Source organism: Grus americana, chromosome 3, assembly GCF_028858705.1.
Source record: "Grus americana isolate bGruAme1 chromosome 3, bGruAme1.mat, whole genome shotgun sequence".
Taxonomy (NCBI): domain Eukaryota; kingdom Metazoa; phylum Chordata; class Aves; order Gruiformes; family Gruidae; genus Grus; species Grus americana.
Window position 1 is genome coordinate 119,133,798 of NC_072854.1, and position 27,652 is coordinate 119,161,449.

At 40.7% G+C, this 27,652-nt stretch overlaps 1 protein-coding gene across 9 annotated transcripts in view; it reads right to left on the bottom strand.

Moving 5' to 3' along the window:
* Nucleotides 1–9,638: 9,638 nt before the first annotated feature.
* The window catches only part of SPTLC3 (serine palmitoyltransferase long chain base subunit 3), a 203,407-nt gene continuing 185,393 nt past the window's right edge, over nucleotides 9,639–27,652 (bottom strand). For 8 of the 9 annotated variants that reach the window (XM_054822632.1, XM_054822627.1, XM_054822630.1 and 5 more), the window contains 4 exons: nucleotides 26,680–26,806; nucleotides 13,768–13,903; nucleotides 12,646–12,775; nucleotides 9,639–10,287 (listed from right to left, as the gene is read on the bottom strand). In XM_054822632.1, the coding sequence (XP_054678607.1) occupies nucleotides 10,174–10,287; nucleotides 12,646–12,775; nucleotides 13,768–13,903; nucleotides 26,680–26,806 (507 nt within the window). In that variant the 3' untranslated portion in view covers nucleotides 9,639–10,173. Of the gene's footprint in view, nucleotides 10,288–12,645; nucleotides 12,776–13,767; nucleotides 13,904–26,257; nucleotides 26,371–26,679; nucleotides 26,807–27,652 lie in introns of those variants that run through there. The other variant, XM_054822635.1, reaches the window with a different exon arrangement.

The window sequence follows — 27,652 nt, forward strand, 5'->3', positions numbered from 1 at the left end:
GACAGCCAAATTCTGTGGAGAAAATCTTTCTATACCAACTAATTTGGCTTTAAAAAGACAGCACAGCTGTACAAGCAGTAATCCAATGGGCTGGCTCTTCAAGTGCAACTCTGCTTACATCTGTACAATAAAGCTCAGTTAAAACTACCTGAGAATCTGGCCAAGGGCCTTTTCCAGGCCTAATGGGAGATCACAGTATAAATATTATTCAGCACCAGAATGATGCTTTTGTGACATTCAGAAAAACAAAGAGAAAGATACTGGGAGGTAGAATTTAAGAGTAACCAGGTAGCCAAAGATCTAAATGAAATGCTGATACCCCTTGCTAATCCCTTCTTATCCTGTCTCCTCTCTCTCCCACCAAGTAGTCTCCTGAACCATATTAAGCTGCAGGGAGAATCAACAAGAAAAGCAGAAGGCTCTTTTGCTGCTTCTGTCGTCATTTATTTATTTTTAAACAGAAAATTCTTGTCTGTTTCAGTGATGATGTTTTAATGAATCCATCAATCACTGCAAACTCCAAGCTAGAATCCTACATAAAAGAGACCTATTTGTAATATGTGACCTAAGCCCATACCTAACAAAATTAGCTCTCAGGGAGACAATGCAGGTCTTTCATTGCTGTCTCCATGGAATAGTAGATGATTAAGCTGGACAGGGCCTTGTGGGTCCTCAAATCCAATCCCCTACACGTAGCATCACTTTAGCCCTGTGTTGTTCCCTTGAGTGCGTTATCTAATCCTTTGCTGACTGATTGTGACCCACCTTAAAACTTCTTTTCCATGGGCAAGTTTTCATTGTGCGTTGCCGAAGCAAGCTCTTGATCACCCTCGTACGTCTTCAGTTCCCCTATGTCAATGATTTTTAGGGTGTTTGGGTCCATGCTCTCTCCTCTTCCCTTAATTATTTTAAGTCTTTCCAACAATTGCTCTGTACATCTCAGTGCTGCAGGCTCTATTTCAAGGGGAGCCCAGCCAATGCTGCATCACACCTCTGCCACCATGTTGGGCTCCTCAAGGCACATTCATAGCCAAATCTTTGACTTCTTTTGCCACTGCCATATGCAGTAAATTCCTCAACTTCTCTACATCATGACTCAATTCTTTGCTTCCCTTTCTATGACTAACAGACCCGTTACCATTTGCTTTCGTTACTTTGCAGCATTTCTCTCAGGTTGACATTTCACAGTTCTCACTTTATGCCTCTGCTTTCTTACCACAGCATTGCTTTTCTTTGCCACTTGTCCTGTACCTACTGAATCTGACCTTACTTCTTATACCCACATTGAGATTACTTAACCAGTTGCGTTGAGAGCATTCTCCCTACCAACTCCTCTTCTCCAGGACTCCCCCCAGTGACACTACTCAGATGCAAATCCCTAAGATGATTTTTAAAATCAGATTTGACTTAGAGAAGATCCTGACTCCACAGTCAAAACTTCTGAGCTCTCTACTCTTCACAGACTGTTATTTGGGCTGCTGGCAATTTAAACTTACGTAGATAACTTAAACGCATTCAATGTCCTGCATCAATGGACAAATATCTCCTCTGGCTTCAGAAGTATCACAGAAAGCAGTTGCTGCTCCCTCATGGTCATCAGCATCATCCCTGTTCTGAAAGTCACCATTGCCTAAACTTTGCTTCTATTTATGATCTTCTACCTACTATTTATGATCTTCTATCTACTGTCTGTCTACAGAGATGCTTTTATCTATGCTCTTATGCAAAGCAAACCAAAGTAATGAAGACTTACTACTGAAACCGCTTAAATCAAACCATGTCTGCAGCCTCATGTGATGACTCTACAAGACTCAGATCGGGAGATCATTACAAACAGCAGTTTCTAAAGTAATCAGGCCATCCTGAACTCAAAGATTTCTCTCCATCCTTTTCCACTTTCTTTTTTACCACTTGGTAAAGTGTTTTCACTGACTACATCTCCCGTCAGTACTGTCTGACATGACTATGAAGCGGTTTTAAAACTTAGGTGGCCCCTCGATTTTCAAAGAACAGAAAGAGACCAGAACACTTATATTTGTATACAATGCAGAAATCAAAGCTTAGATGTTATCACACATCTGACCTTCTGTGCTCACCATGGATGGCATCACACAGTAAATCTGCAATTATAAAGTGAATGGCAATTTCAAAACCTTTAGAAAAAAATATCTTCTTATATTTGGATCAGCACAGAAGGAACACTTTGCTGTCAGTGTGCCTTTATTCTTTTGAGGTCTGTTGTCCCTTACTATGTTCGCTACCAAGATATTTCTTTTCCCATCTGTTAAAGTCCAGAAGGAAAATCAGACAGGGCTTTTGTGCCCCTTTCTCCCTATTTTACACTTGAAAGACGGCTTTACTCACTGTTGCTGATTTTTGTGCTGGAAGGCTAGTATCACAAGTGGCCAAATGGAGACCACCCTCAGAGAAGAATCTGCTTTAGCTGTTTGCCTCTCAGTGATCAAACATGCCCAAATTTCCTTCACACAGCTAGTTCTGAGGAAATATATCACTTTTTATTACCTTATCATTTTCTATTGGGACTGGAAGAGTTCTGTGGAAAAACTACCAGAGCATCTGTATCTTAAAGCATCGTTCTCTCTATGTTGGGAGTTGTTCTTGACCTGTTTCCACAGTATCACTTGTTCTGAACAGAAGACAATCCTTGTTTCTGCCAGCTTTCCTTATTTTCTTTGCCACTGGTTCACATCTAACATTCCTAGTTATGTAAGAACAAGGCACCTCTCTGCTTTTTGGCTCCACATTGTTCCTCCCTTGTTCTAAACAATCAAGAGACCTGCCTGCTGTCATGGACGCCCATGTCATACTGGTGTGGTGGGATCTCCTCTTCTCTCCTTCTTGTCTGAAAACCAGTCTGTCTTTTCTTTTCCCCCTCATTCTCCCCTGTGGAGTCTCAATCCTGGCTGTCTCCACTGTCTTGTCATTTTGTCTTTGGGGGGTAGTTTCCCTTCTTTTCTTCTTTGCCTCTGAATTGTTTTCCTTCTCCAGTTGAACAAATTTGTTGCTCAGCTTCATCTCTCCTGCACTAGCTAATTTCATTGTCTCTCTTGCCCTTGGGTAGGGCTGTCCCACGGATATCCCTTCCCACCTTTCTGTTCTCTAGGCCTTCTTCAGGTGTTGTGTTCTAGTGTTGCTTCTGCTGTCTCCTCAGGATATTCCTCAATCACATCTTTGAATTCCTGTCTGAATTTGAGTTATCTCCACTTGCCTCTTTAGCGCTTGCATTGTTTCCTCCATGACTGTGATCAAATTACATTTTATATTTAAGTACCTTCCATCATGTGCCACACTGCACTGATGTGCAACTGGGAGCTTCTTCAACCATCCATCATCTTTGTGAACCCTGTACTCTTTTGTCCATTTCAAATTATTCTTCAAAAGAGCCTAACAGAGTTAGGTACCAAAATTCCACTGCTACTTACTAGATGCTAGGTGCATTAGTTTATAATACATGTTAAAGAAACAGGAGACTATCACAAACTATTAAGCAATAAAAATCCCTGCAACATGATCTGTTGCGGTTGGACATTTTATTGAAATCCTGGATAGTCATTTGCAAAAAAGCTGACGTGCAGGGTTTGGATTTAATCTCCACATTTCCACTCAAACTGTGGCATTGTTTGAACACAACAGCTTTGGGATCCTGGCAAAAGAGTAAAACTGTCCGAGCTGTTCCACTCTGGTTTGAATTATCTCTCTTTTTATTTATTTATTTTTAGCTTTGAAGTCTGTGTACTTTAAAAATCAATGAACATCATATTAACAAGCAGACACTAATTACATTTTAACAAACTGGAAAGGCTTGGCTACAAATCTTTGAAAAGATAAATTCACATTTTAAAAGGCTTCCTAATCCAACTGGCATCATTGTAGTAAGACACTGACAAAGCCTGCACAGAATGGAAATGTTAAAAGAATCTGTTTTCCAGAATTTTTTTCTATTATTTATAATTAGTCTTCATCATTGTACTGTCTCATACACTAGGTCTGGTAAACAGAGCACTCGTGACTTTTACAGGATTAATGGAGAAGTTCCGAGATGTAGAAATTAAAAGATCACTTGGATAATAACAACACTTAGCTCTTTTGTAGGTCGTCTTATCAGTTCAACTTAAAGTTTTACAAATAAATCGGGATCGCTATCACAGTTTTACAGAGGAATAAAAATGAGGCAAGGAACGCTAATGTGTCTCATCTGCAATTACTTAGCAGAGTAGAGACAGATCAGAACTGGATCTCTTGCATCCAGTTTAGAGCTCTAGTCCATAGATTAGAGCGGTTTGCTGAGCAGTTTTTAAAATATGGGTACTGGACTGTGCAGTAGGAGTCGGAGATTTTCTATCAGGATGTTCTGCACACTGGGAAATGCCTGAAGTGTAAATAGATGGTCCAGGAACTATGAAAAATAGCATGCCTCTTCTGACCACTCTGTCTGAGAGTAGCTGCATCCTTGGCGTTAGGGTTTTTTGAAGAGCAGCTCCCACATGAAAGTAGGATCCCCAGCAATGCGCAAAACAGTTTCTGTACAGTGCAGAGAGCCAAGTCATCACGAGGTTTGTGTGGTAACAACAAGGGGAGAGTAGGACACACAGAGGATACTTGTGTCAGAGCAAGCTCCAGGAAACACACGGGGGAAGCTATGCTTTTGAAATGTCCTCACTGATTTCATCACTTCTGTTCTATTCCAGAACAGCTGCTGCAGAGGTCAACAGATGAGGAACGCTCTTCAGACAAGAGACTATCTGCAGCACACCAAAAGCCAGCCTGTGCCAAGAAACTTTTACTCACTGCAGTGCCATGGACTGCCACAGACCATATGGGGTCATATTGGACCCCGCTAGGCTTAGCTGTCCACTTTATGCTGTGCTTGGAATTGGTAAGACAGACCTGCTGCTTGCATTTCTGGGAGTGGAAATGGAGCTACTGAAGATAAGCACAACAAACGTGATGGTACTTCACGTCGTGAGAGATCGATTCTATGCTCCAGAAACCAGAGGATACATATACCTTGGCCCATTCACAGGATAGCAGAGTCAGCTCATGTTCATAGCAAATTCTTTGAGACAATTTCAATGGGGGTGGTAGAAAAGCAAGTTTCACCCATCCCATCTGGCACCATTGCTCCATGTCACACATATCAAAATTTCTCTGTCACTGCAAGTGCTTGACTTGTGAGAATCAATTTTCTAGGCTTCCTACAGTGTCCTGCTTTCATGGCTACATCTTTTGGTTGAGCTGATTTGCCAGAAACTCATCTGCTGAAGTGACCTACAGAGGCCATGTCCTTCTGTATCTGCAAAGAACAGGATAGACTGTCATGCCTGTCCTGGAACCACATCAATTACACCTGGCAGAGCAGCACAGGCAGTTGTCACCACACCATGGGCACTCCCAGCAGCGATACCCGATGAGGGCATCACAATCATCAGTGATGCTGTGCACAGTTGTCACTAGAATGATCTCCGAACAATTTTCAGCATCGGCACTGTTCTCTGTAGATGGTGGCTCAAGCATTACTGCAAACCTGGTTACACCTGCAGCACAAACTGTTGAATTCATGTATATTGATAAAAATTAATATTTGCTGGCCTTGGCGCAGCATCTGGCAAAAGTGACTCTCCAAAAAGGATCTATGAAACATAAGGGAGTACCAAGTATCAGAGACATCTCCTATGGCACCCTATCTACCCTGCCTTCTCTTCACAAACATACTGGAGTAACACACAGGGTGCAGTAATCTCTCTTTGCCTGCTTTGCAATCATTATTTTGATATTAAAGACCAAATTTTCCACCTAGCTGGTTAAAAAGAGTTAACAACTCCTGTAACCCTTGCACCAAAAAATTCTTAGCACACAACTGGATCTAGTCTAAGTCTCCAGGTCCACCACACCTCTCCAGATCTTATGCCTCTACATTACCCTTTTGATTTGATTAGCATGTGATATAAGTGGATTTATCACTGCTCCCTTATGTCACTTGTTAGTGACATAGTACATATGTGGAAAGAAACACATTCACCTCTTAGGTAACTGCTGAGCAACCAGTCTGATTCAGAGCTCAGACTCCTGTTCCAGTGGTGCTGAATTTTTATTTTGTGCAGTCAGCTGGGTGGTGGTTTTGGGACCATCCTGACAGGACTGAAGCTCTGTCTCACTAATTGATAGAGTGAGATTCTCATTATCTTGTGGCTGGTCTGCAGTGAGCACAAACAACACTGGATGTGGGAATAAATGAGGGAAACACCTAGATACTTTTTATGAAGGCATCTGGAGGCTTGAATGTTCAGCTCACACTATTGGAATGACATCTGCCATTTCTCAGCTGGTGGTGTGGTTTCTTCAAAATTTGGTCCTGATCTGTGTTTTAATTTGAAGAACAATTAAACTTTATGCACAAATAAAACCCACATCCTATATTAGAGAATATCTATTAGATTTCTGAGCAGGCTAGAAAGTACACAAACACCTTTAGTGTAGATTGCTTTTCTTACATCATTATTTTGTTCCCTGTCTCAGCAGAAGAGGGAAATATGTGATGCACCTTCAACCAAACACATTTGGGGGGGGGGGGGGGGGAAGGGAAGAAAAAAAATTGAAATCCTACCTTAAATAAATCCACTCCCATATCTTGGTCCCCTGTGAAGAGCAGCAGCTGTGAAATAGTCCAGAGGCATCAGCATTCAAATCCCTCTGAAATAAATGCAGGCAGCTCACCGTACACTGACAGGTTGCTTTCATGGTTGCACTAGTTTTTAAACCAACAGTATTGACTTCAAAGCAAGATTTAACATGATCTACACTTGCATGAGTGACAGATCAAGCCCATTCTTGGTTCAACAGCTTGGGCAGTTCAGATTCGGTTCAGCTTAGAAACTTAGCACCATCAGTAGGAAACTTTTATTTGAAAAGGAAAGATTAAAGCCTGCAGGAGCTGATGAGGATACCAGGAAGAGCAGGCAGAGTGAGGCAATGCCTAAGAAACCAAGTGTTACACTTCACGTCCTCTGCAGCTGCCAGTGTGCTTTCCCCTAGATCCAGAGGACAGAAACTAGCAGAACAGCGAGAACAATATAAAGAGGCAGGAGAAGTGGCTGGGGTAACCACCTTGACAAGTTAGATAAGCTCAGGAAATGAAGGCTTTCTAAAAGATGAGGTGGGGCAAACAATTCAGATACTCTGTCAAACAGTCAGGTCTTAAGTCTTCCCATAGCTTGAAGGTCAATCAAGATTTTATGTAAGATAACAAGATGCTGGAATTGCAGCTTGCCAACAAAAAGTTGGTGCATTCATACTTACATTTCCACTGGATTAAAATATGACAACTTAAGCAATTTTTATTTATGGAAGGCAGCCCTTCTTCAAAACCTTCTAAAACAATTACAGAGAACTACATCTCCCGAGAACATGCATGCCTGAAGATGGAGTATATTCTAGGAAATATGTGATCCTTATGCTAGATGTGCTAATTCCCTAATAAGTACTCCATCAGTTTTTTTCTCAAGCTAGCTAAAATAGAGTCTCCAAGGACTGATCAACTCTAAATTTATTAAAATTGATGTAAGTCTGGAAAAACTCCGCTGAAATTACGCTGGTGGAAAAGCCAGTGCCAGACCATAACTGAGCCTCATGGGGAAAATCCAAAAGTCTGAAGTTCCTGGGAGCTTCATTATTGCACCAGTGGTGCAGGCATTTCTCCCTAAATGTTCCCCAAGCCCAGGGATAGTCAGCCTGTACTTTCTCTAATGTGTAAGGGATGGAAGAAATCAGAAGAGAGCATATAATAAATCAACTGACAGTCTCTGAAAAATAGCCGTCCTGTCTCCTTAATATGAGAGAGAGTAATGTTCTGAGGGCAGGAGGAATTCGGCTTTAGCCAGAAAACATTCCCCTGTAGGGGGACAAAAAGTGATCATTCTGTAGCTTAATCAATCTCAGGCCTCTCTTTGAGGGAAATAGCGTGTTGCCTGCAACAGCACGTGTAATAATGTTTGCTGAAATATAAACTATGGCCGTATACCCCAAGATGGAAGGTCAGAAGTCAACTGAGGATCTGGCCGCAGATGTTCAGCAATGGAGATCAAAACGCAATATATCAAATTCAGTACTTTTCCTCAAGGAACAGGTTGCAGAAATTTCTCAACCCATCTCCTTCGCACTAAGTGCACTCACCCTGCATGTAACAAAGCTGTACATCACCAAATTGCCAGGTTACTCAAAGACAAAGTTCGCGTTTCCTAATTTCTCTGTCCTGTGCTTGAGTATTTTAATATTTATACAGTGATTTTGCGCTTATCCACCAACAAAGCTCCCTTGAACCTCTGCAATGTTTTTCAATTCCGTCTACCAAAGCGAAGAATTCTATGACACCATTTAGTCCTCCCCCAGCCCTTGATATATATGTTTCCTAAAGCCGACATTTGATATTATGGAACGTGTTGTAATCAATTCTTAAAGTTATAGCACCACTGGATTTTTATTAACTTGCAAAACAACAACAACAAAAATCCAACAAAAAATGGGCCCTCATAACCAATCAGCCTTGTTATATCCTGAAAGCTGCTTTAACAAGCAGGGAGTAATATAGTGTAATTGGTACTCCGCAATTTAATTGTTCTGTTCTTAAATCTAATATTGCAGCTGTGGGTTAAGTTTACACCACAGCTTTCAAGAGAACATGAAAGTGTGGTACATCTGTGCAACAGAAAGCTAAACATCTCTCATCTGATGTGTTTACAATGACATTTGATAGCGTGGAATGGTTTGGAGTTCATTCTTAAAGCTGCAGAACTGCTTTTCAATGCTGCAAAAAAGGGAAAAAGCCTCCAATTTCCTTCAAACAACTCAGCCCACATAAGCCTGATGATAATTCTGCTGCAGGCATTGCAGGGAAGCTGCCAGCTGTGACAATTCCTTCAAGTATCTTTGAGTATTTGTCACTCAGGCAGTAGAAAAGGGGACAAGGACACTTCCCCCTCAGATGACATAATCAATTATTTGAAAAATGAACCACTCAAAAAAGGCTGCAACTAAGACAAGTAAAACAACTCCTGACATACATAAACCAGACAAGACTTTTCAAGAAACGTTATTAAGTGGATGACCTTAGCACATTTAGAAATGGCGGAGTTTTCAATTTAACAGGTGGTAGAACTGCTTATGGTATCTCGGACTTCACATTCTGTATAACTAACAGCTTCAGCATTATGTACTTGTTAGTGAATTTATTAAGCCTGTAAGTAGTTCAAGAAACTTAGGAATGGGCCCATAAATGTCATCTGCAGTTTGTGAACTGCAAGTATCTGACTGTTTTGATCAAGGTTTTTACGGGAAAGTTAAATGGTTATTAAAATTATTTACTACTGCTACACGAAAAGGGAGCAAACCTGCTGAAGAACTTACGTTGCGATAAGATGTGAAAGGCTGTAGGTCAAATGCGTTAGCAGAAAAGCATTTCTGTTTATGCCTAAGCCCAAATTTTTGTACTTTATGAAGCTCAGAATGTATTTAAGTGGCCGAGAAAGGGTCTGTGGAGGGGAGGAGCCATTTTCCCTTTCCCATAATCTGCTGTCAGAAATATAAGATCTGTTCAGGTTACTTTTCTTGTTCTCAACATTAGCCTTTTTCTAACATTTTCTGTCCTCAGAGAAATGCACGATAGGGCAACTTAAAGAGGTTACCTTCTGGTCATTCCTCTGTAGCGGTCCACATCGATGTCTTGATTTACGCTCTTTCACAGATAAAAGTCAATCTCACTGATGAAGCTCAGCTATATTATCATACTACACTGGAATCCATTTAGTTTTTAAACTTTATTATTTCAGTCACAATTAAGACTATCTGAAGCCTCTTCATAAAAAGGGGCCATAACAAAAGCTGTACGTTAGCAACTTGATCAATGGATGCATTCATTCTGCATCAAAAATACCGTAAGAAAGACAGATCTCCTGGGGAGGCAAATCTGTATCAATATTTCAGTCTCTTGAATACAGAAATTTGATACAATAAAATGCAACACCCGAGCTTCCCCTCCTTTCAATTAACTGAGAAACAAAAATTGTCCTTAGAAGGGAAGAAATGCATTCGTATTTTTTTTAGTTTTCGGGTTTTCCCCCCTTTCATAGCATCATAATGTTCTCTTCATGGGTGGAAAACTTAGTCTTCAAGTTCAAGTCTAGTTTCTTCATACAGTTCAGGATGAGATGACTTGGAATACCGGGAATATTTCAGATGTAGAAAATCACCCAATTCATCCAGAGCATTCAAAACCTGTAAGACCATTATACTATGTCAATTCTCTTGGAAAAGAAATGAAGTTCTAGTAACCTCTACTTCACAGCAGAACAAGAAGATTATAAAAGCATCAATTAAAGAAAGCTTGAAGGGTAGATGGGCATTTTTTTTTCTTTCATTCTCATGTAGTGAACGTCAATGCAGTCGTAGATGTATGATAGCATCTACGAGAACAGAATTTACTCCTTCAGTAGGTTATGGTTTATTAGTAAGTACATTGATTGAAGACAGATTGAAAAAATGACCTTTTTCTAGAAGTACAGGAAGATAATAATCCAGATAAAAAGTTATCTTTGCTTGTGCAAAATGGATGCATCAGGCATTTCAACATTTCAAGTTCAACATTTCCCTATAGATCCCAAAGCCTGAGTTGCCACTGCATTTTCTCAGGTAGGACTCAGCCCACAGTGTGATCAGAGTCATCATAAATAGTTTGAATAGTTTAAGATATTTTTAATGCATTCCATTATCTTCTTGTATTAATAATGCATTAATATTGTAATGCAATTTGCTGAGCTGTGTCCTCAGCTCTCAATAGATCAAAAAGTAGCCAGAGAACTCTCTAGCATAGAGCAGCAGCTCAGTGTTTTGCAGCATCTGATCCACACTCTAGAGCAGCCAACCTTTTGGCATCAAAGAAAAGAGCAAGTTTGATTTTGAGCCTATTTCTGTTAAGCCACTAAAATGAGCTCAAGAACAAAAAGGAGTAATTTAGTAATGGTTTATGCAGAGAGATAGCTTCAAGATCATTAAAGGAAGTTATTATTGGGAGCTTGCCCTTTCATGGATCTTTCTTCTCTTTAGTTCCAGGCTGAGATTCAAAACAAATTTTGCCAAAGGGAAAAGTTTTCATTGTGCTTGTTACCTGTTGTTACCCTCGGTTTAGGCATACTCACAAACTGTTTGTCCTAAAAACTTTCCATCTGCAAGTAATTAAACTCAGGGCATTTCCATTCCCCCATACTGTAAGGACATTTAAAGAATGCCACAAGTACTACGGTCATGATCCCGCTTTCAAAGGCAAAAATACAGCATGTTCAAGAATGATGGCTGGGGAGTGTTTCAGACCTTCACTGGTACCAGGAAGCAGCAATGTGCAGGTAGTAGGAAGTGAACATTCACTGATGGCCCCAAAAACCACAATGGGCTTGACTTTTGGGTGTGGGGGTAGAGGAAGAAAATAAAAGCAGCAACCTCAAGAGATTAATCTTCAGATCAACTTCGTCACCTATTACTAGTTACATAAGCCAAAGACCACCACAGTACGTAGCTATGCCCCGTTCTATGCAATATTATTTTTATGGTATTGTACCTTGTCAACAACTACTGCACCTTTAAGAGCAGATGGAATTTTACACTGCACACATGTAAGGCAGATTTCTTGATGTTGTTTGAGAGGGGTCTACACTGGGGTGGGAGCTGGTCAGCCATGCAGGGCTCTGGCCTCAAGCTCCACATGAATCTCAGGATGCAAATGAGGAGCCAAGGGGTCTCTGCAGGCACAGGTGCTTGTCTGCAGGAAGGAGTGGCATCAAACTGAAATGCCTTCCATGTTCACGGATTTTTTGCTTTGAACATCATACTCGTGCAAAGAGAGGAAAAAGAAAGCCTGAAATTTACTGTTAAGCCTCTGTGTTTCATGCCTCTAAGTCAGCTTACTCTGAGAATGAAAGAACATATATCAAACCAGGCCAAAAACACCTTCGGCAAGAAAGGGAGATGGAAAATTTCAGAGAGTTTATTTTAAACACATTTCTGACTGCGTTGGAATGGAGGTTTACGATGGAAGTCTCAACGTACTCTTAACAGTATTTCTGATATCAGAGAAAGACACAGAACTGAGACAGACCAGACAGCATCAATTAAACTTCATTAGGTTCAAACAGTTCCAAATACTGTTTGTAATTTCCACCTGTACCCCCAAGGCTGTCCCATGTACTTCGTCAACTCAAGAAACACGTGGAAATACAGAATTAAAATAAGGGCATGGAAAACTTGATTTTCAATTATTTCCATATTGTCTCAGGTTTCCTACTCTGATAGTTTTGACCTAGCATTTAGCTTTTGTCTTGCTGTGCTCCTCATGTAGGTCTTTATTAGTGATGACACATTTGGTGACTATTAGAAATAGAAGATAACAACAAGTTAGCTGTTGTGTAACTTATTTTAAAAAAAATAAATCTATAAGGCTAAAATGCCTCTAAAGATCAAGTGACAAGGCCAGAAAAACAAATGTAAAAATGAATTATTGAGATTCAAAGTAACAGACACACAGCTTTTCCCAACCTCCTTTGCATCTGAAGTTAATTTCAGCAGGACATCTGCTGTGCTTACCGTGTCTAACATCTCCCGTGTATGTGCAGCTGACACACAAAACCGAGCTCTGGATTCTGTGATAGGAGTAGCTGGAAACCCAACCACGACGACCCCGATATTTTTTTTTAACATGCGTCTTGCAAAAGCCCTAAGGAGACAAGAAGAAGAAGAAAAAAACCGAAAGTAAATTATCGTCAATAAACTGACCACAGAGAGAAAACATTCAAGTATAATAAAGCAATGGGTAAAACCCTGTCTTCAGTTGAAGTGGATGGTAATATTCCCATTGAATTCAATAAAAGCCAGAATGTTACCAGTAGGACTGAGATTCTTTGCTGCTTAACAGCTCATGAAGCCAAGCGAGTGTCAAATACCAGAAGTGTGATGGCAGAGAGAGTGCTCTAGAATGATTCATTTATATCAATGAAAGGCTTTGAGTGCAAATCAAAATGTGTGGGCATTCACAGTTCCTGAGCACGGAAGAAGCTGGGCTTCTGGAGGGTATGAGAGTTGGGTTCCTGCACATCAACAGGAATAAAACAATCTGCGTGATGGTTTCTTTGCTCTAGCAATTACTCTGCCAGTTTAGGAACTTTTTGTGTGGTATGTACTAGACCTAGAGCACATAGTCACCCTAAGCTACTTGTAAATACTCCCTACAGCTCAACCCTTATGCGATGCTACTACTGGCTTCTGGTCTTCTGCATGTCCAGCTCAGTGCACAAGTGCTGCTTGACAGGTGCTGAATGGTAAGACATACAAAGACCGTTCAAAGATCAGATGGGGAAAAAGAATAACCATCCAAAACAATTCATACATCACAGGCAAAGCATCTCTTTTAATGATTACAAATTAAAAGAAAAAAATCCAAATTCAAAATGCTATCAAAAGTATTATTCCAGACCAAGTTAAAAAAGGATAAGAGAAATTTAAAAAATGCTGAATACTGGAACAGCTGAAAATTAATTCTAGGGCCAACTTTAAAATAGACCATAACTAAACCATGAATTCACCTAACAGCGGATGTTTCTCTTGTGAAGCATCTACCACACATAATTACATTTTTCGCAGGGTATACCAAATAACCTATGAACTTGAATAGTTTTTGTTTTGCCAACAGCGGTTTTTTTTAGTACTTACCCTATCTTACCAGGCATAAAAAGGAGTAAGGGGACAACAGGAGAATCATCATTGCCATAAATGATGAAACCCATTTCATGCAGTCTTCGTCTGAAGTATCTTGTGTTTTTCCCCAGCTGGCGCACTCTTTGGAGCCCTGAAATGAGTCAGCCAGGAGAACAGTCAGTGCAAAGATCACAACCGGAGTCTAGTAACTGGCAACAAACAGGGCTGTGGGTAACAGTTCAAAAAAGTTTGGCTGAAATGTATATGTTGCTATTTGGTTCAGAGGAAAAACATGGAATGAGCTAAAGGCAACTACGTTGATTATTATGGCATTGTAGGACAGACGACTGATTTCCTGGATTTGTGAGGTGCCTTTCCACCGGCAGAAACTATGTTTTCTGGGCATAGAATAGATAGATGAACAATTCCCTTTACTGTATTGCACTGAATAAAGCCTACTGAATGACACACCCCTCTACAGAAGTAGTTACATGCCTCTGTGGGTACAGGACATGTAAACACAGTATGTTCTTTCTCAACACAATTCACTATCAAGGGAAACAACCAATTCTACAGATGTTGATACAGATGTCAGTGTATGCATCTCTCTTCTCATTAACAATATTTCATAGGGGTCCTCTTATATCTTAGCTAGTTCTGTGCGTACGTTTGGTTGGGTTTTTTCCCTTTTATTCTGTGACCGTAACAAAGCTTAACATAGAAAATATTGCATTTTGTGTCAGCTCAAACAGATGCTTTTGTTGCAATTTTTTAGGCAGAGGAAAAGCATGCGATGAACTTTGTTATTACACAAGGTCTGATGTTCTGCACTTTATTACCAACATTCAGCATAACTCCAGTTACTCTAATATGCATCTACATATGAAATCCCTTGCTGACTTCTGCTCAGTTTCTCTGTCGTCTTATCTTGCTATTATTACCTCGATATCATCACATCTGACAACAGACTTTAGTCATTCAAGACTTTCAGACACAAGTTTTGTTCTCTGCATTGTCTCTGGCCTCATTCAGTCATGAATCCACTGATGTGTCCCCTAGCAAAACTGACAGGAGAGTTGAAAACAATTATTTTTAATTAGGTAAAAAGACAAAAAACAGCAGACAAAAAATGCGCTTGAAAAGTCAGCTCAGTCTTTTCTTTTCCAGTGTCACTAAGGAGGTGGTTTCTGACAAGTGCAGTTGCTTCCCCACCCGTTGCATACAGAAGGGAAGAGTCACACTCAACATTACTGAAGGTAGGAGACATAGTATGTCCTTTCCCCGCTCCACCTGCATTATATTTCATCAGTCAGCTGATATATGGGCTGCTCTTCCAAGGCTGTAAGGTGCTGACAGGGATGGTGCCACCTACCCCGCATCCACGTGCTGCTCTTTCCCATCTCCTCCCCAGTACCAGTCCTAGGTTCGTACAACCACGTGATGAATCGAGCCAGGTCTGTCATCTGCCTGACCTTGCCAGAAAGAAAACTGCCAAACCAATGTCAAACAGATCGATTCCCTAAACCTAATCGCTGTGCAGCTGCTTGTGCCTGCAGAGGTGGTGGGAACATGTGGTAAGACTGGGATTTAGCGGGACGCACATCAGCTACACTCTTAACTTTCATTTTCCTGCTGTTCATCAGCCCATACTTTCAGTATCACTTATGTTGTGTCACCAGACATGAACACTGAAGCCTCTAGTAGAACTCATTTCCTCTTTTTCCCCTTTGCTTTCAAGGTGCCTTCACACAGATGTCTTACGTTTTCATTCTCCGTTTATTTTTTCATTTTACTTTACTTTTTGTCCACTTCATTTTTCATTTATTACTTTCTACTACCACCCTTCTCTGACTGGATACCTATTTCCTAATTTCCCATCTTCCTCCTTGTAACCGCAGTGGCCAGTTAGGCAGTTGTAGCTGCTACATACCACCTTCAGCAGATTTGTCCTCAGACCACATTCTACCCCACCGCCTGCTGTGGCTTTTCTTCTTATTCCCTCTTGGCTAAGGTGGGGATCACCACACCTCCATAAACCTCTTTTCCATTAATCATTTCTGAGTGCGCGTAGGTTTGAACAAGATCTACTGCTTCATCTGTTCTGTATCTTCCCGAGTCAAGGTTCTGTCAGTGTTCTGGCTGGGAAATTTATAGGGAAACTGGGACTTGCTTCACAGTGATCAGTGTTTTGCTGAACAAATTAAAAGATCTCATAAAACCAGTGCATTTGTAACTTTATGCACGAAACTGCCCACGCAGACAACCTGTTAGTTACAGTTTCAGTCATTCAGTTTAAAGCATTCAGTGGAAGAGATCTGCTTGGGTTAGAAAAGGCCACAAATAGTTTAACCATCTCTCTAATGCTGCTAAAACAAAAACATCTGTGCCAGAGCAAGGAAAACAAATGAAACACAAAAGCATCCTACTACAAAGCTTTCCAGTCACTAATAAAAACAATAGTCTGTGGTATTTCCAAAAATATTTTTGGTGTAGTAGATCTCAAAGAACCAGGAGGAAATATTGAGGAGGAGAAATGGGGGCAGGGGAAATGGCAAGGAAAGGGAGTTAGAGGAGAACCGCAGAATAATGTGTCTGAAGTCTAAAGAGAGACTTTTCCCCTTGTTAGAATTTGTAAAGATGTTATTATCACCTCCTGAATGCCCACATTACAAGGAGGCGGCGGGGGAGTAACCTGAACTGAGGGCTCAAAACCACTGCTGCTTCTTGCTATCTTAGCAGCCCCTGAGCTAGTTTCCAAACTCTCAGTCTACAGCACTTGAAACTACTAGATTTTCAATTAGGGAAAGTTTTCATAAATGCAGATGTTCTTGGCGAACGCAGTTTAAGACTTGCCGCCTTCTCCTTTCTATTCAGCTGTTTACCACAAAGCTGGAAACAAAGCGTCAGCCATGCAAGATTCCAGGCTGTTCGGTATTTATCAAACCATATGCGCATGGCCCAGAGTTGATCAGTTTGTCTCTACTTATTTTAGGTATTGGAAATATAGACTCCAAAGCAAGAGGGGGAATGCAGCAAAGGAAATATTAGAGCTGAAAAGAGTTTCAGGCAATCCTCCCAAAAGTCAAACACCTCTTCCTTTTCCAATCTTCCCTTGCTAAATCTATATCCTCAACCAGTTTGTGATGGGACGGATCCCCTTTCGAGACTCCCTAAGGAATTCATTTCAAACCAGCCAGTGCTGATGCAAAAGAGCCATTTTAATGTTTTAGCAACATCCCAGAATAGTAATTTCATTTGCAGGGATGCATTAAAGAGCCAAATAAAAGATCAGAGCACTCACATATATCTGGAGGGAAAAAAAGCACATTAGGAGATGATTGCTACACACACTGTGTTTGTGGGTGGGTGGCTGGGCGGAACCTATTTCTTTACCAAGTGTCAACACTTTCCTTTCTCATGTTAAGTTTTGTGGTCAAAGACCACATGCATCTTATACACAGTCAACTTATATGCTATCCGATAAGAGCAATAAACCCCCTAAAGTTTGTAACTGTATTTCAACACTCTTTTTTTGTTCCTTTATGGGACCCTCCAATGTCAGATAACAAGGCAGATCTGAACAAAATGTTTATTTTGGTCCCATTAGCCCAATTTTCCCCACACACTGCAGATTAAATCAGTGTAAGAGTGATGAATTCAGTTTAGAATCAGATCCTAGTCCAAATTCACTGTGGTATGTTTAACCAAAGACACTGCATTTAAAAACTATTTTCTTTTATTCTCGAGGCCGTGATCTTACATCCTGGATTATTTATTGGGTGAAAATCTGCAGAGTCAGACCCTTGAGCTAGAATGATATAACTGCATCTGAGTGAAAGAATTTACCTGTACGGCACTAATTAGAGGATCAGTCCTTAGACACTAAATATATCCGTTCAAAAATTCTTAGTTTGCAAAATTCTTGAGGATTTATGGTCTATGCAAATAGTTTATAGCACAGCACGCAGGATATCCAGATAGTTATATTCCATAAAATATGTGAACCACAACACAGCATATGTTCGGAGAAAACAGCCTGGACAGGGAAAACTGACCCTTAGCTAATTAAAACTAAGTCCACTAATGCTCCCAAGTTTTCAGCTGAGGTTGAGCATGACCTTATTAAGAGCTCTACATCTTTTTATTAGCTGAATTAAGAAGGGACAGAAAGAGACAATATTGAACGATAAAGGATTCTTAAATTTCACAAGTTATCTTCACACTGCTTGGAATATACAGTGATACACAGCCAGCTTACTGGGATTTTGTTGAAATACAGGATTAATTCCCTGGATGGTAAAACAAAAACAGATTCACTGCATCTGCAATCCACCTACTGCTGGCAAATTTAGCGTTTACGTTTGTTACACTGCTTTAAAAATATTTGGTTTACTGCAAAGTTCTAAGGTGTTAGCAATTCTGGGAAAAATGCTGATCATATTTTTATTTGACATGCATTATTGCATATTGCCAGTTTTAGCTCACTAATTTCTGCAGGCCTTTAGAAGGCTTTATAACTCAAAATTAATATGCTTTAATTTAAGGAAAAAAAAAACACAAAGAGAAAGCAAGAGAGAAATGATAAGAGATAGTGGCTTGCTCATCATTTCTTTCAAGCAAAGAGAGCCACTTAGAGTAACAGACTTGGTAGACGCTTTGTCACCCGCCAGGCTATGGCTTCAAGAATTGCTTTCTGTGAGGAGCTGCTCTGGAGTTTGACAGCAGGAAGGCATCCTGACTACACGTCTGATGGCCTGATCTCAGGCGGGTGCTACCTGGCACAGCTCCACGCGCTTCAACAGAGCTTTGCTATTTATGCCAGCTGAGGACCTTATCCTGGCAGCGAAAGAGGTAGTAAAACTATCAGCTCTCTGAAACAAAAGTTTGTTTTCCTCTTCCAGAGATGTCTGCTTTTCACTCCTGCAAGATTTTAATAAGCAGAGAAGCTGGCTGCATTCAATTCCTGCACAAACATTCTACCTTTGAACTCTTCCTGTAGGCTTCTACCCTTGGAAATTCTGACTCAGTATATTGAAAACAGTAACAAGCGACCTGTAGCCTTTCATATCAAGATCTCAGGTGTATTTTAATTGAAGGACAGCTATTTTTCCTGAACCCATTCCAGGAAAGATAATCCCACGCCGTACTTTTTTTGGCAGGCAGTGGACTCTTCAAGCCACAAATCCACCTGCTTTAATCTTCTCCAGCTGTTGTTTCATAGGGTCTTTCTAGATAATTAGTTACACGATCAAACTTTTACATACCGGTGTCAGTGTGTCTCTTCAATCTGTGTTCCTTGGATGGAGAAATCTACTCCCTGCCCTCCTAACAACTAGATAGTAAAAAGCAAACCTTCATAGGCTGAAAAAAACATTTGGAAAACAATAGCTCTTCCCCACTAAACTGTTGCAGATGGACAGATTTTCTTTTTTTCCTCTGGTTCCATTATAAAAGTAACACACATGTACCTCCATGTGCACTAAATCACAAATAGAATGCTATAAAATTGGGGTGCCTAAAGGAAATATGTTCTCAGATAAAAAAATCTTTATAAAAAAATAACTTTGCTATGAATTGGGGAGAAGTGAAGACATTTTCTTCTACAATCTAATGCCAACTAGAAACCTAGTAATTTCAACTTAATTCAGCTGCTAAATAAGCCCTTAAGGACTTATTTAGTCAGCCCAATTTTAACCATGAACTGCTGCAGAACACTTTCCAGAGCAGATTAAGGGAAGAAAAAGCGGCAATTCCAGCTGAAGCAGAAAGGAGAGAAATTGTACAAATTCTGTCATTTTTACCTTAATTCTCGAATGAGTCAGGTATGCCTACCCAGCACCTTATCTATGTTAGATATATAATTTAAGCATTCAGTGTCCCACACAAAAGCAGGGACCGAGCAGCCGGCCTTGGCTGAGCCTTATTTACTCCCAGCACAGGTGATTAATCACAAAGCAGGCCAGTCCCCCTGCTGAAAGTCAGCCAGTGCACAAGGCGCTCCATCTGTATCACATTAGGTGGTTCTGAAATGCCAGTGATCTAAATGCCGTTAGAAAAAGGCACCTCTCTTGTGCTCCTCAGGCTGATAACAGCACTGGATTCCTTGGGCAGCGGCAAGCAGCATCTGGAATGGAGGAGGGATCCTCACGCTCCATCCCAGCAGCAAAGACACCCCTAAAAGGTGACCGTGTCATGGAGCTGCGTGTTGCTGTCCCCAGGGAAAGCATAGATTTCTTTGCTGGGGGACAGGCTACGAGTCACATCCAAGTCTGATCACGTCCCTCCTCTGCCTGCAATTAATACTTACTTGTGAATACAGGGGACAACCATCCGTAGGTAGGGTCTGCTATAGGACTACAGCACCAGTTTAACTTTGAACATGGAAAAAGTGACTTCGTATGAGGTAGAATTCGGTCAATCCTCAGAGCTCTTGCAAATCACTGCAAACACTATTACGCCAAAGCCCCTGCTTCTTCAGATCAACTGACCCTCCATGGATACATTTGGCTTCCTTTAGGAGGTGGACTGCATGGCAGGTGGCTCCGCTGGAACAGCATGTCCCACTCATTTTGAGTAAAGATGGCAGAATTTAGCGGTTTCATCATTCACCGCTGGGAGAACATCTGTGATGTTCAGCTCAGACAAATAATAATCGTGACAGCATATTACCATCATTGGCATCTTCGCTGTCATAGTGACTGGGAGCCCTAGTCATGGAGCCAATGCTGTGCAAACAGGGAATAAATTCACTTAAGCACACATTTGCTAGGAATATTAACTTAAAATTAAGCCAAGGTTCAAGAATTCTGCTTGATGAGGACTCGAGAGAAGCAATCATCTCAGAATGAAGCAGCAAAATGAGAATTTGAGAGGGTACAGTAAAAAGCCATACTTTAGTATGACTGATTCTGTAGGCTGTTTCGAGCAGGTTCAAGGGGTCCATTGCTAAGTAGCTTGAAGAATGAAAGCTTACAGCTATAGTTTCATGATCAGTTCAGTCTGGCACAGATTAATTTTGCTGCCAAAGGGATCGTTCCTCTCGGCTCCAGCTGCTCCGGTCCTGGCACTGGGATTCACGTAGCCACAGGGTAGGTTGGCTCAGGGAACTAGTTTGGCTGTAGACTAGCCATTTGTGGGAGGGTCGGTTATTTTTCAGCTAGATCAGTTCTCTGATTCAGTTCATTGCATGGCTGCACGAACACTAATGCTGGCATGAGGCAAAGAGGCACGAATAAGGGGACAGGCAGGGGGTGAAAGGCAAAGAGGAGGGCAAGACTGCCCTTCCTGGCACCAGTGCTGGATTATGTCAGGTCGTAGTGATGTGAAACTGAGGTTTTTGAATTTATGGAGGAGACAAAGCTAGTGTTTTCAAAAGATTGCTGAGCACAGATAGCAGTGGAAAATGTTGGAAACTGAGCGTTTTAAGAAGCTGGTCCTCCAGTTACACAAAAAAAATCTGAGGCAGACGGAAATGTTTTTAAAAGGAACCTTTTAAAAACAGATCTTTTTAATGCTAAGCCAAAACAGAAAGCAGCGTTCTGCAGCTTCTCGCAATCTGAATGAGCTCAAATTCAAGAACCCAAAGTCTGCTAAAAGCAAAAATGAAAACTGGTAGTTGCAAAAAGATAAACCAATCAGCACAAATGGCAAAGTAAATCAACATTTTAAAGAAACACTTTCTATCTAAACAACCTCAGGAATTATCTTTTAACATAACAAGGACAGTAGATTCCTGAGGATAGGGGTTTAAATTTTTCAGCATCCCATAAAAACATCTGAAAAATGCCTATTGCTGTTGGTGAATTATTGTTTGCCATGCATTAAATAGAAAAATGATGCCTTTGCAAATGCTGCAATTTGCTTTTTACACCACTATAATCTACTATTAGTCATCAAGAAAATTGCTTTAGATTTTCTAGCAGTCTTAACTCTGTCTGCCTAGCGGTTCTATTTTTTCCCTATCAAATTTAAGTGTAAAAATACGCTTTTGGTATTCTGAGGCAGAAAGGGAAAAAAAAAGGTCCAAGGTCACAGCTGGAGGGGCTGTATTGCATGCAAGTAAGTGTACTTGAAAATTTGTGCAGGGTCCAAACACTCTGAGTCAACTACACTCTCATCATGGGGATAAAACCACTAAGGCAGCTGCTGAGTTTCCTGAGGTATGTCCAGTGGTGTAATGAGAAGCCATGAGGAGAACATATAAAGGGTATCTATAGTATGAATTATAAAGAGTAAATGCCATGGGAACTTCTGCTTCCCATATCTCCTAATAAATAAGAGACACATTTGAGATGAAAAGGCCACAAAGGCTTAAGAGGGATAAAATGATTTTTTTTTTTTTAATCGACTATATGAACTGAACTGTGGAACTTGCTGCCTTATGACATTACTAAAGGAAATACAGCTGCCAGAAGTTCACATGCTTTTGAACAACTCTATTATACGAACTATGATAGTATCTATGACATTATGTTACCAAGACTAAATGTGTCTTGTTCCACAAGCCATCAATTCTCAGAGAGTCCTGTAAAACAGGGCATTGAAAAATGCCAGGACTTATACTCTACTAAAAAAATTATTTTACATGAAAATGGAAATAGATTTGCAATTTTTGTTGTCAGTCTCTGACTCTTCTGATACAAGTCACTCAAGAAACAAAGGACTTGGTCACAGTGTCCCCAACCTACCCCTTTCTCCCAGGCAGTAACAACTGTGCGTATCAGTTTTGAGGGAACTACTATCTTCTAATTCAGCATTTTTTGTTCTTCATTTTCTCAAGTCACAGCAGAAAACATGGCAAAAAAAGGAAGCTGTAATAGCTGGCTGTGGGCTCTGCAGTATCCTCCCAGTCACATTATCATGACATTAATGTCTCACGACTATCACAAATATTGATATGGAACATACCCATACATTTATAGATGGTTTCTGTGGGAGATACCACATCTTCTCTGTATCTTTTTACTTATGTCAGTGCAAGGCTTTTAAAATGAGAACTTCCTCATCCAAATTGGAGTCTTCTGCTGCAAAGGAATGTAAGCACATATCTTTGCTAGCACACTTCCACAGCAGTTTGCTGACCAGGGAAAAACAAGGAGTGTCTGAGGTACCCGCATTGGTTTGGAGGGGTTTGTGTTTACTATAGTTTCTTGCAGACACATTTGTCCTGCTTCCTCTCCTTCCCCACACTGGGTCCTTTTAGTTCACAGCCTCTCCAGCCTGTCTTCTCAGCGTCTTAATTTGGTCCTAGTCTCCATCCCTATCACCCAATTGTTGTCTATTCACTGTTGTGTCTCCTTTGCTTGTCAGAGTCTCTTCTCTCTCTAATCTTCCTGGCTCAACTCCCTAAGTGCCTGACAGTGCAGGATGGACGCCGGTGGTCAGGGCACCGGTCCCCTACCCAGACTCCAGGTGGGGGATGCTCTGTTCAGGCCCCCCACACTGAGCTGGAAGCTGCTCCTTCACTCAGTGGATCTTGAGCTTTGTCACTCTTCATTTCAAGTAGAAATTTTTTGAGAGACTTGTAACGTTGCAAGACTCAGATGGTATTTCATAGACATGGCAAAAATTATAAGCTTGGCTATCACAACCCAAACCTTCATCCCAAAGCCTGTAGAAATTGAAGCACCTCAGGGAAAAAGGATTTTTCTTAAATTTTTTTCTTCCCCCCCAAAAAAATTATCAAACCCTCATATGTATACCTATCTATGAGGAAGGACTGAAACTTTTTTGTTGATATGAAAAAATTGAAGCCTGAAACAGATACCTGTTGTGAATAATTTCCAGCTAAATAGTTTAGGTTTCATAGAAAAAGTGCTAACCTGTTCCTTCCTTGTAATTAAGCTGTACCTCCTGTGCCCATATACATTTATTCATATCCTGCAGTCATGCATCCAGCATACTGATCCTGTCCTGGAAATGCACACCCTGTTTCCTTTTCCAAACAACCATATTCTTACTAATTGAAAATAAAAGAAGAAAATATGGGAGGTCAATCATTTGGATACACACCAGGATAAACACAAGCGGTATTCACTGCATTTCTAGCCTCTGCATTACCCACTACATAATTCCTCCTATGCTGCTCTTTTCTGGATCAGCTGCTTAACAAATTAGTGGAAAATAGCTAGCAAGAAATTGAAGGGAATGTAAAAGCATGATATCTGGGAAAATATAAAAGACTGCTTGAAGTGTTAAGAAATATAGAACAAAGTGTTTTCAGAGCAACAATTTAAATGACCAAATCAATCTTCCTTCCCTTAGTTTTCTATTAATCCACTGAGGAGTCAGTCATGAAGTTCAGGTGTGTTCAGTTCATGAAGAACAAGCTGGGGTAACACATTTGTCATCCCATTATTTCATACTCTTTTCAAGAAGCACCCTCTAGTTAACATGGAACTTTTTAGCAAACTTTAATTTCATTCTTTTCCAAACCATTCCAGTATTTTTTGCAAGGCTCCCTCCCCTACAAAAATGCCCTCTGGAGGACAAGCCATCAATGGAGATCTCATAAAGGATTCCCCAAATCGTCCTGTGGGAAGAGAATGCCATTTGAAATAAATTGCAAAATGAACTCCTTTTAGTGATTCAATGGGCTTCCAGAGAACAAAGGGTCCATACCACTCTGTGGCAACTCTGCTTCACTTGAAACTTCTCTGCCAGGTGCCTCTGCTACACGGCTCATGCTCTCACGAGAACGGCTCACATGCAGGGTTCACCATTTTCTATGACAGCAGACCAAAAGAACTCAGCCAAGGCCGCTGCTGTCCTTGGAAACAAAAATATCTAAGAGACAGTGCTTTCTCCCTTCTGTTTCCCCCTCCTTTCTAAGTCACCACCTTCCTCTCTGTGGTGCCAAAACAGCATTGTAGTGTGGTCCAGCATAACATTTTTTCCTGTGTTTTGGGTTGTGGGTTTTGTGTGTTGAGTTTTTTTTTGTAGTCCACAAGACAGCCTAATGAAGGGAGGCCCACATGAAAGAAAACCCAATAGACTAAAATAATGAGTCTGGCTCAGAAGGATAAGAAACATTTTTACACATCATAGTTTGCTAGCCTTTGTGCAATACTCTAAGTTGTGATATATGATTTATTAATTTGTTTTTCTATTCATTTGCATTTCATATTGCAAGACAAATTTTAAAAAAACTGACAGAACATTAATTTATTTCGTAAAGGATTTGCAGAAGTCTTAATAAGCACTTGTTTTGTGCAGAAATACAAACATTGTGTCATTAAACAACACTGCTTCTGGAAGAGAAAACGCTGCAAACTCTTAGCCCTAAGACAGTCGGACACGCACATCTTAAAAGACTCCGTCTTGAACCAAATTCTCCTGTTAGCCTGCGCTGAACCGCATGCAGAATCACGCTAGCTGAAGATCATTTTTAAGAGGCTTTGAAGGCTTGGAAATGCTCTGCATGTTTAATGTTTTACACGCAGCTGCTATGAGGGCCTTAAGTATGTAACTCTTAGGAAGGCTCAGTGTAAGGCCGCCCTCTGACGGCAAGCCTTTCCTACAACTAGCGCAGGGAGCAGGACAGGCTGCACGCGTAGTCCCCAAGGTAGAAGAAACACGTCAGAGCTGGTCTCTTATGTTGGGCAGGATATAGGCATCAGCGTATGCAACCTTGACCTTTCAGATTTCAAGTTGGATACAGTTGTTACACTCGACTTCTCTGCCAAAATGACAAAAGCATCATTTCCTCATTGTCCACACATTGCACTGGAGCTCTGCTGCACTTTGTTGTTGCACTCAGCAGAATTTGGCACGGGGACCGGATTCTCTGTCCTTCCTTTTGTACACTGGGGTCTTGTAAATTCTGGCCTCACTGAAGGGCTGCGATAAACATCTTCATAGCCTCGTGTCTATCATGGTTTGAAACTGCCCTCTAGAGCAATTGCAACAGAATAGTGCAGAGCAGTAACTTACCTGCTCTCATATACCCTTTTTCCTTTCCATTCCCTCCTTACCCTGGTTCTCTCTATCAGGAAGGACTAACACAGAATTACTGTTAGTCCTGTACAAGGTAAGACAAAATAGCACAGTGCAGTGCTGCTGGACTAGTGTAAAAGAGATTGTAATTCAGAGCAGAATCTGTATCTTCAACTGCACGTTGCACAATGACATGATTCTCAAGCATTCCTGACAAAAACTAAATAAATTCAAAATCCACCAGCTTTTCTCCAAATTGGGATTTAAGCCCTGGAACACCGAATAGGTATCAGTATCACTTTGAAACAGTAGCAAATAGATATGTCACACAGTTGTTTTGTTGCTTGCTGCATAGAAAGCACGTTACACAGAGGATTAGGCGGTAGCTGCATCTGCAACTTCAGGAGAGGAATAGAAATAAACCTATTTTTTCATAAAGACACCAAGTAGTCAATCTTTTGGGACAAAATGTACTTCAAAACTAGTTTCAGGACACCATAATTAATGCCTGAGTGAGCTAGGAATTATAATCATCTTCTCATACTATTATTTAACATACAATACCTGTTTTGCAATTCTGTACCACGCTTGCGTTGCTTGCCATTTTGAAGGTTCACACTTACAAAGAAGCTAAACTGGCAGCATCTAAGCCCATAAACGAAGGCATGTCCTTATGAACTCCTCCTAGAAAGTCAGACAATCTACTCAAAGAGCAATTCATGTACTTCTATTTGTTGCTGCAAAGCAGAGTGGGCTGGCAAATATAGAGCCAGAATTCCAGAATATTTCCATCCCTGCTATGTGTGGATGAGTGTGGAAGAAGAAATAGAGCGATAGTACTTAGAAGTATGATGATTTGGATATTTTACAGTAAGAATTATTTCCTTTGCATTGCATTACCATACTACTTTGCTGCTGGATGACATTTTGCGTGCACATGTACACAGTAGATGCTTTGGTAGCAACTGAAATAAGTTAAAGAAGGTGGCTTACCTTGTGTTGTCCCGTCTAGTCCCATGAGACATTTCATTGCCCTGATGATTTGCTCTGCTACGGGTGGACACATAGATGTGGCGTACACAGCACTGTGAGAATGAGTTCGTAAAAAGTCCACGAGGTCCTTACACAAGCAAAACAAAACACGAATGAGCTTTGAGCTGGCCAAACAGCAGATCGCCCTCTTAATTACTGCAGGAATGAGAACATGCAAAAGGAAGAGGATGTTTCACCAGTTATTGGTTTGCTTTCTTGGCTGTTACTGTTAATACATGGCCTGAAGAAACTTCAGGCAGGTGCAAATACTTCGCCATATACATGGGGCAATTACAGCTGAAACAAAAGTCTGGAGTAGAATAGTGTTTACTTCTGTGCTAAGATTTATTATAAAGCAGCCAAAATCATTTAAAGACCAATGAACAGCTACACTGAAAATACTGTTCAGTTCCTCTCTGTGAATGAAGCAAAGCCTACATGACATCAGCATAGCTCCTCTGCCACAAGACCTAACCCAGGAGAAGCAACCTCACTGAGATCTATCTTTGGCTATTAGCATATAAATTTCTTTCAACTGAAACTTTCCATCAGTGTGGCAGGGAGAGTCACGTTAGAGTCAGTATAGTTGCTTTAACATTTCCTTGTGTAACTAAGAGCATAATCTGTGCTCCTAGAAAAAGCATTGATGTACTGTGGACATGTTTAAAGCATCAGTAACTCTCCTGAATCCAGGGATGCTGTAGGAATTCAGCGTTAGATTAAGACCATCATTGTTATGACAGCATATACCTCCTGGTGCAAAATATCAGAGTAACAGTTACCACACCAAAAGCTGAAAGCATGTTAGTAAGAAAGGGATGAGGCCTGCTTGAAAACTGCCTTTGATAAAAAATATCACCAGAAAAAACCCCAAAGATAGTAATACAAATTATTGCCAAAAAAGCTGTATGAGTCTATGCGGTAACTCCAACGC